Source organism: Vicia villosa, linkage group LG3 (assembly GCF_029867415.1).
Source record: "Vicia villosa cultivar HV-30 ecotype Madison, WI linkage group LG3, Vvil1.0, whole genome shotgun sequence".
In the NCBI taxonomy this organism is placed as follows: Eukaryota; Viridiplantae; Streptophyta; class Magnoliopsida; order Fabales; family Fabaceae; genus Vicia; species Vicia villosa.
Window position 1 is genome coordinate 84,789,936 of NC_081182.1, and position 9,659 is coordinate 84,799,594.

The following is a 9,659-nucleotide window of genomic DNA, read 5'->3' on the forward strand; positions in this document are numbered from 1 at the left end:
AATGCTTTCCTTTGTACTGTAGTTGACTTGACGTCAATATCTTTGAACCTTTGTCCTGTAGTATTCTTTGCTTTACACTATACTAAAATTATAGTAACCATTCCACACCACTTTTATTAATATCAACCCTTGTTTCTCCTTTAGTTGTGACGTTTCTTGTGCACGTCATGTTGCTTTATTATGTGACGATAAATCAAGGAACCATTAAATTAATATACGAGGAGAATCTTCTTTTCACTTTCATCACTTGTACTATGAAATTACTATGGTATACCTCATGAGCAAGTTTTGTGTTAACTATTTAGTTTCTTCGGCTCTAAGTAATTCTTTATATTTTCTCTGTCCTTGTGTTTTGGTTATTTAGTTTGTATAAAAAGAAAGTTTGAGGGACATTGTTGCTCCATGCTTTTGACTGTCTTGTTTGGAAAGAAGTGGTCATAAAAATAGAGAAAGTATGGAGAAGAGTTTTAATGCTAAGAGGGAGGAAATTGATCTTGCAAGTTTGGTAGAAACTGTATTTTCTTGGAGTTTATATGATGTTCGCAACGAAAACCACTGCAAACACCAGGTTATATTTCCTTCTCTAAGTTTCAATAGAATGAATTTGAATGTTAAACACATTACAAGAGGTTATATTGGATTCTTAGTTTCATCCCTCCATCTCATTCTAGTAAAATTCTAGTGGTTGGATTGATATAATCCAACGACTGAAATTTTGCTAGAGGGACGGGAAGACACGTTATCATAAACATGTAGCTTGAAATATTATTGTAAATCCCAGGTGCAACAGATCCCACAAACATTCATGTCAGTAACAAATTACTTAAGATCATTCATTCCTTCATTGATTGAAGAAACTCACAGTGATCTGTCTTCAAGCTTGTATGGCGTGTCCCGAGCTCCTTTTTGTGAGGTATTGACAGCTGAACCTGAAAGATCCAAAAGCTACATACCAACCAAGTTCTTGCTTTATGAAATCTCAGTGAACAGAACTTACAATGATTCAAAGGATGTTGGAACATATGAACCAGAAGTTGGAGATCTCATTGCCTTGACAGACTTCAAACCGAAAACTATCGAAGACTTAAACCGGCCTAGAAGATATTATCACATTGCTTATGTTTATGGGTCAAAAGAAAGTACAGGCAAGATCTCGGTTTTGTCTTCTAAATGCATTGACATGGAGATTAACTCTAATTACTTGAGGAGCAACAATGCACCAAAGCTTTATGCTACCTACCTTTTGAATCTGACGACAAATATTCGTGTTTGGAAAGCCTTGAACTCGGAGTTGGAAGGAGCAAACACGAACATGATTAAGAAAGTGCTGCAAGCTAATTCAAATGTAAGAATCACTAAATTCAGACCAAGAAACATGTTTAATTTATTAAATAATTGACACGCGATTGCTTTGCATTTTACAGAATGGAGAAAACTGTCAACTATGCATTTCCGGGGAAAACCATATTGCTGCTTGTTCTAGAATACAAACCATGATCCAGTCTCAGGATCTGAATGAATCCCAAAAAGATGCAGTTTTAAGCTGTGTTTCCATGAGTGAATGTCATCACAGTGACAGTATTAAACTTATTTGGGGTCCACCAGGGACTGGCAAAACAAAGACAGTAGCTTCCTTGTTATTTTCCCTGCTCAAGTTTAAAACCAGAACATTGACATGTGCTCCGACTAATACTGCAGTGTTGGAAGTGGCTGCTCGCCTGCAGAATTTAGTTAAGAAGTCGCTCGAGCATAGTACCGAAACATATGGTTTTGGTGACATAGTGATATTCGGCAACAGATCTCGAATGAAGGTAGACGATTACCGCTGTCTCCAGGATATCTTTCTTGATTATCGCGCAAGTAATCTTTTGAGGTGTTTTGCTCCATCCACTGGATGGAAACATCAGTTGGAATCAATGATCATGTTGCTAGAGGACCCCTCAAAGCAATTTGCCTTGTATAAGCTTCGTATGGAAGATGATATTATGTCATTAGAACAATTCGCAGAGCAAAAACAGAGTGATATAGAACTTGCATATAGTTCATCTAAGCAAGATGAGATGAATGGTGATCCTATGACATTAGAGAATTTTATGAAGAAGGAATACCTTTCATATAAGGAAAATAAAAGGAAGAGTGTCATGACATTGGAACAATTTGTTAAGCAGACATTCAGTTACATCGCAGTTGAGCTCAAGGTATGTATGCAAACCTTGTATACACACCTACCAACATCTTTAGTTCCATTTGAGGAGATGAAGAAAATTCCTATAGCTATTGATTTGCTAGCATCCCTTGAAAGCTCCTTGAGTAAAGCCAAGTTGAAACAAGCACTCGACAACGATGCCGACGAAGAAAGCATTTTTAACTGCCTTGGAGGGTTAAACATCAAAAGAAAAGAGTGTCTTAGCTTACTAAGATCACTTCTTGAGACAGTTTCACTTCCAAAAGTTACTGACAAATATGGAGTAGAAAAGTTGTGCCTGATGCATGCACGCCTGATTTTCTGTACTGCATCAAGTTCTACTAGACTATTCGCAGAAGGAATGACACCGATACAGTTTCTAGTTATTGATGAAGCAGCTCAGCTAAAAGAATGTGAATCAGCTATTCCATTGCAGCTGCCAGGTCTCCACCATGCTATTCTTATAGGTGATGAGAGACAACTTCCTGCAGTAGTCAAAAGCAAGGTAATTGCTTTTCTAGCTTTTTTTTCTGCAGTGCATCATTGTAAAGAATATTTTCATATATGATTATCATTATCAAATCTAAAGGTTACTGAAGAGGCTGGATATGGAAGAAGTTTGTTTGAGAGGTTGGTGTTGTTGGGATACAAGAAGCATCTTCTGAACACGCAATATAGGATGCATCCATCCATCAGCTTATTCCCAAATAAAGAATTCTATGATGAGCAACTTGTTGATGCCCCTATTGTAAGAGAGATGGGATATAATAGGTGTTTCCTTGAAGGAAAAATGTATACTTCATTTTCTTTTATAAACATAGCTAAGGGTAAAGAGCAACGAGGCCGTGGACATAGTTCGAAGAATATAGTTGAGGCTGCTGCTATCTCCAAGATTGTTGAAAACCTTGAAGAAGGCAAGTGTCTCTTTCTCATCTAATGTCCATGTGTACGAGTTTGTGAAAATTTAGTGCTGCATTTTGTTCTCAAATAAGAATGCTTCTTTTTGATACACTGTTTTATTTGTTACAGAATTTTTGAGGACAAGGAAGAAAGTTAGCATAGGAATCATATCTCCATATAATGCTCAGGTGTATGAAATCCAAGAGAAAATAAAGCTAAGCAATTCTGTTTCTGATCCAGACTTTTCTGTTAGTGTTCGTTCTGTTGATGGCTTTCAAGGTGGCGAAGAAGATATAATAATAATCTCCACTGTGAGATCTAATGTTGATGCAAAAGTGGGCTTTCTTTCCAATAGGCAAAGAGCGAACGTGGCACTGACTCGAGCTAGGTATGCTACTCTCTTATTATATATAATACTCATCCTTCTTGCATGTTCTGAGAGCATGCATAAGAGCATAGGCTGATTATAATCTGGGTGATTCTTGCAGACATTGCCTTTGGATATTAGGGAATGAAACAACTTTAGAAAATAGTGACTCTGTATGGAAAGAACTAGTCCTTGACGCCAAGGAAAGAGGGTGTTTCCATAATGCCGATGAGGACAAGAAACTGGCTGAGGCTATTGAGGATGCCTTGCTTGAGATTGAATTGCTTGACGAACCTGAATTGCCATTTAAGAAACTTAGTCTACAGGACAGATCAGGAAGATTTGCTACCACCTCCAGGTAAAGCATATGGAATAGAAGCCATGAATTTTTGTTTACACATTCATAACCAAATTGACAGATGAAAATGAAAAAAAATTACTTTTAACTCAAACCAAACATTTAAAAGCATCGAAATAATGAGCATGTTATATTTTGCCATGCTCCTTGTCTGAAGAGCTAATTCTATCTGTATACCAGAGGTTCACTGTATACCAGAGGTTTCTCCAGGGGCAGGGGTAGGCGGCCGCCACCACAGCAATCAAGGTGGTAAGGAATGGAGTTATATGGATTGCACCTCGACCGGGTGAACAGTACAGGTTTAAATATTTTGACTGAATATGGTGCACCATGTACCATTTTAAATCAACATCATCCAATATAATGTTCCTAAATCCAAGGATTTGTAACAGTTTGCTGTGATAATATGAAACCTCTGTATTGCAAGGTCAACAGGATGTGACTAGTGCCAGTCCCATGGATATGTCTAACACACATTTGTATTGCTTCCTTTATAACGGAGACCTCTAGAGTTTAAGATACCAGTCAGAGTCTCCGAGACTGCATGGCGAAGCATTAAAAAAACCAAGGATGAAGGATTATTAATCTACAATTCTACATGACTGTAGAATTCGGATCCCTTCAATGTGACGGAAAAAAATTGTGTTTTGACTTATTCTTTTATGTATATTTCTACCTACATATTTTCTTTTGTTATGATTTCTACCTACATTTAATATAAACGTCATATTAGTCCAATTGTTGTGTTTAAAAGAATATTATATAATCAAATAGATTTAGGTTCTCCAATAGAACCATGCAGTTGATCCCTACAAAAATAAATTGCAAGGCGGGCATTGACTAAATGCAACTCTTAACACTATTGTTTTCAAACTGAATTAAACTCACAATAATAGACATTAAAATAACCCATCAGAACCAGAAGATTTCTCTGAAAGACTAAAATTATTTCATGGAGGAAGAAGATTAAAGACCAAACACCGCCCACCCCTCTGGGCAAAGGAAAATATATTATCCATGATAACAACGAAAAACGAAACTGTAGGTAACTATGATCTCATCAACAACATTCACATATCAGAATTCCTTTCTCCGTTACACTGACTAGACTATTTCTTGTTCTGGACTAAAGATTTTACATGCATTCGAAAAGGGGACAAAAAGAAATATTAATGATCACTTCCAATGATGTTTTCCCTATTAAGTCTTACAATAGTTATAACGCCGTTAAAAACTTCTGAATCTTGGCCTGTGCTCGCTCCTTCTCTTCTGGCCCATCAAGATCACCAATATTGTCATGATATTCCTAAACCACATGAAGGGAAAAAAATCAATTGACTAGAGCTTCTTCTATTTCTTTTGTTCAAAATAATTGGGTTTCTAGGCGTGATCTACTGAATAGTAGTAGTACTCAAGCATATCTTAAGCAGAGATGTTGAGCTTGGTCAGTTACAGAGAAGAGAACCTAAACACATTACAAAAATTAAAGTACAAAGGACAGGTACACCAAAGACAAGGCACTGTTAATGGACAGCCCAGTTCCAGACTCATTCAAATCTTCAAATTATTTGTAGGAAAGGACTAATGTATCATATTTAAATCATGAAATAAAATTGCTAGAGCCTTGAAATATGGGAAAATATGAGAATTATCGCAAAACTGATGTTTAAGTTGGACTTGGGGTTGTGACTTCATTAATGCATCTTAATTGCAAAAACTGACTAACACAAGATTTAAAATACAAATTTGTTCAAACATAGCCAAAGAGGATATATATATACCTGAAGTATATCCTTGACGTGATTTTTACTAAGTTTGTTCTGCTTGAGAAGTAGTTCAATTCTTCCTCTCATTTGTGAATGCCTAACCATGAATAATTTAATTAAGTCGGGCCAGGTGAAAAACATACATAACTAAAAGCTCCTAACTTTACCATATAAGGGTGCAATTACTTACTCGGAGCACCAAATATGACCCAAAATGACAGCAACCAACTGAAAAATCAAATATAAATTCGTCAGTACATAAAAGGTGCTGTAAATCTGGTATCTCGTACAGAGGTGGTGCTACTATAAGCACAACTGGTGTTTATTAAAAATTTCCTCAAATGCAATTTGAAATGGGAAAAGAAAAACAAAATTTCATAAAATCCTTTTTGGTTAATAATTATATGGGTGTTTAAGTATAAAGAACAAATTCCAAACATGTTTTACAAAAATTAAAACACTGGTATTTTTTGAAACGGTTAGTCGGTAAAATAAACTTACCTGAAGAGTATAAAGTCCAGATTCTAGTTTACGATTGTACTTTTCATCTTCATCCATCTATAAAATAAAGAAATATTAGATTTTGCTATTAAAAAAGTTACTTCAATCTGATATATGCAACATGAATAAGTGAACTACCTCCAAGTCATCAAACTCAATTTGATCCAACCGTTCAGTTTCAGCTTTGACTCTATCCGAATATCTGGTGGGGAAAAAATTCAGTATGCTCAAATGAAAATTAAGCTTTAAATCAAGATTCCTACTGCCGTAACTTTTATAACTCTAAACATACAAAGATGTGTACTAACTTCAAAATAATACAGGATGGAACAAATGGATTAAGTTCAGCAAGAGTGAACATCATAAGGAGAAAAGGACAAGATAACCTACCTGATGTATAGTTCCATTAGCCTATCTATCTTCTCGCATTCGTTTTCAACAAATTTACTTAATAATCTTTCTCTCCTAGAGCCCCTCAAGATACCACCTGGGAAGATATAGAGTACTGAAGTTCAACATCTAAGCAAAGAAAGATTAAGGAATATGCACATCATGTCAAACTAATGCATATTTCAATTAACACATGAATGCACTTAATGTCACTTTGTAAAGTATTAGCTTTTATGATTCTCAGACCTCCTAAAATGCTATAGCAAGATAGGCTATTGGAAAGACTATCAATCAGTATACAAAATTTATATAAATATTCAAAAATAGAAGGAAAAAAATACCCAAAATTAAAGATACCATCATACTTAATATACTTAAAGAACCTAAAGTACAAAACTCAAACAGAGAATAAGAAGAACATGACAGAACTGGACTAAAAGTAGAAAGATCAAAATGATTGTTCGTGAGCAAGGACATAATAGAGTGAAGAACAAAACATTACCCATAAAAAGGTTCGTCCATATAACGGTTTTAAAAAATAGGATTTGGGCAATTTCTCTCCGAAAACCTAATAGCAGACATGATAGCGGTTTGTGGCTGTTATACAGACAGTGGATTGCAGGCCAATAGCAAGTGTTGAACCTACCACCGCTACACTATTCTGCTATAACGGGCTATTTGCATCATAGAATTCAAGGGATACTGTACATATTGTATACATCGTTGTATTAGAAAATTATATGGTTTTTCATTGTATGAAAAAAAAAAGTATATGCTTGTCTATTGACTCACTCATTTCAAACATGTTAATCTTTCTTTCCCAAAACAACTCAAGATTCCACTGGTAGAGTATACGGTATACTGAAGTTTAACATCACATAACTCATAAGGGAAAAGCACAATGCAGTGTCAGTGAGTACACATAGTATGTTAAAACTCATATGAAACTTGACTTGCCTGCTTACCGAATAATGAAGCAACCAGAGACACAATGCGCTCTTCTAACTCCTCCTGGTATCTTTCTTTCTTGTTCTTCTTATTGATGGGAATCTATGTACAATAAATACAACCCTTTTAGTACAAGTGCAACCCATTTATAAGATAATAATAACATCGCATAATACAACAGATAAACTCTTGAAGGTTCTACAAAATTGGTAAAATTGGAAAAAGGAGTATCACTTGCCTTACCCATAAATGCTGCAAAAGCTGTCTTCAATCCCAAAACATCAACAAAACGTTCACATGCAGGAGGGTAATTAGTCATTGCAAAATCAATAGCCCTTATCGCAGAAGCATAAGCCAATTTCTTCTGCTTCATAATAATTATCATCAACTCAACCCCTTCCGCTTTCACAAACCTTTCTTTATTCTCCAACGGCATCAACAAACAACACAAACAATCAAACAAATTCTCCACCATTTCCTCCTCATCCGAACTCTTAGGATCCTTCGACTTATACATCGCCACAGCCTGAAGCACCACATCCACACCATTCATCTGCCCCAACTTCTTCTGATTCACAGAACTACTCTGCAGCAAAATCGCCAAAATCTCCGACGCATACTGCTTATTCCCATCAAACTCCCTCACCTTAATCTTCCCCAGCAACCACTTCAACAGCTTCGTCTTCTCGCAAACCAACTCCGCCACAGCAGGTTTCACCTCAATCAAATTCTCAATCGTAGCAAGCGTATTATAAATAGCAGCATTCTCATCAGGATCAGACTCCGACAAACGGTGCAAATTCTGCACCAAAAGCTCCAACGCACTATTCTCAACAATAGCATCAACCAAAACCCTAGCAGGCTCATCGTTTTCGTCAAGCGCGTCCTCATCCGTTAAATCTTGAAGAAGCTGAACTACATCGATAGCAATATCGGTGTTATCGTGGTTAAGCAAATCGACAATCGACGGAACTACATTGAGACTAACTAAGTCAGGGTAAAGCTCCGGTGCTCCGGCGAGGACTTTGAGCTTGTGAAGCTCTTCGTGGAGCTCCAATTCGGAATCCGCGAACCGGTCGGGTTGGTTAGGGTACTTGAGACGCGCTTCGATGTTTTCCTTTAAGCGGCGTTCGAAGGAGAGGACGAGCTTCTTTAGGGTTCGAGTGTCGACTGCTTCTATGGTGTGTTGGGATTTCTCGATTGCTTCGAGAAGGGAGAGATCGACGCCGTTGGATGAGGATGGAACGGTGTCGTCGAACTTGCGTTTGGAGGTTTGGTTACGGGTGGTGGATACTTCCATTGTCGTCGGAACTGGGTGTGAACCCTAGCGTCTGTTTTGTGGGTTTTGGATGAAAGTGAAGAGAAAGGCACGTGCAGAGAATACGACGTCGTGAAAGTTTTAAAAAAAGAACAGTTCTACCGCCACTACTCTTCTCAGAAAATTTTACTTTATACCCCTACAATTATACCAATACCGCTACACACAAAAAATTTGGACCAAAATACCCTCCTATAAATAATACATATTTTAAAAAATTTCATTTTTTTCTCACATTAAAAAAAAAATTTCAAAACATCCAAAAATATATGAACCGGAACACTTTTTCAAAGTCTTCCGGTTTAAAAAAAACATACCGGAACATTTGAAAAAAGAGTTCCGGTAGTTGTTTAAAATGATGGTTGTAGCTACATTCCGGAACACTTATTTAAAGTGTTCCGGTGGTTAAATTTTTTTTAAAAAAATTCTGGTCTTTAGGCAACAGTTATAAAGTGTTGCATAAAGCTATTTACCAACAGAGAGAAAGTGTTGCCTAAAGTGATTTTTAAATCCTCAAGTTACACTTTTTAAAAACTATACTTTAGGCAACGGTTTTACTTATTTTCCATTCATTTTAGGAAACGCTTTTAAACCGTTGCGAAAAAGTATAGAATTATTTTAAAAATATAAACCACCGGAACACTTTGAATAAGTGTTCCGGTATGCAACTTCAAACAACTTGAAAACTACCGGAACTCTTTTTCTAAGTGTTCCGGTGTGTTTTTTTCTAAACCGGAAGACTTTGGAAAAGTGTTCCGGTTTATATATTTTTGGTTGTTTCAAATTTTTTTCTGAAATGTGAGGAATAAGTGAAATTTTTTAAAATATGTATTATTTATACAAGGGTATTTCGGTCCAAATTTTTTTCATGTAGGGGTATAGGTATAATTGTAGGGGTACAAAGTAAAATTTTCCTCTTCTCAACC

At 36.3% G+C, this 9,659-nt stretch overlaps 2 protein-coding genes across 3 annotated transcripts; one reads left to right on the top strand and one right to left on the bottom strand.

Moving 5' to 3' along the window:
* Positions 1-230: 230 nt before the first annotated feature.
* LOC131662105 (uncharacterized) lies at positions 231-4,548 on the top strand. Of its 2 annotated transcripts, none has more exons than XM_058931800.1 (7): positions 231-568; positions 782-1,345; positions 1,425-2,690; positions 2,775-3,099; positions 3,215-3,473; positions 3,574-3,810; positions 4,009-4,548. In XM_058931800.1, the coding sequence occupies exons 1-7, from the start codon at positions 455-457 to the stop codon at positions 4,061-4,063; spliced, it is 2,820 nt and encodes a 939-aa protein (XP_058787783.1). In that variant the 5' UTR covers positions 231-454; the 3' UTR covers positions 4,064-4,548. The 2 variants fall into 2 exon arrangements, with proteins under 2 accessions (XP_058787783.1, XP_058787782.1); XM_058931799.1 differs by having other exon boundaries at positions 232-568; positions 3,991-4,548.
* Positions 4,549-4,776: 228 nt separating this feature from the next.
* Positions 4,777-8,846, bottom strand: LOC131662106 (uncharacterized). Its single transcript, XM_058931801.1, has 8 exons — positions 7,654-8,846; positions 7,433-7,517; positions 6,468-6,564; positions 6,216-6,279; positions 6,078-6,134; positions 5,767-5,804; positions 5,592-5,673; positions 4,777-5,116 (listed from the first exon to the last, which is right to left on the bottom strand). The coding sequence occupies exons 1-8, from the start codon at positions 8,713-8,715 to the stop codon at positions 5,027-5,029; spliced, it is 1,575 nt and encodes a 524-aa protein (XP_058787784.1). The 5' UTR covers positions 8,716-8,846; the 3' UTR covers positions 4,777-5,026.
* Between the last annotated feature and the right edge of the window lie 813 nt (positions 8,847-9,659).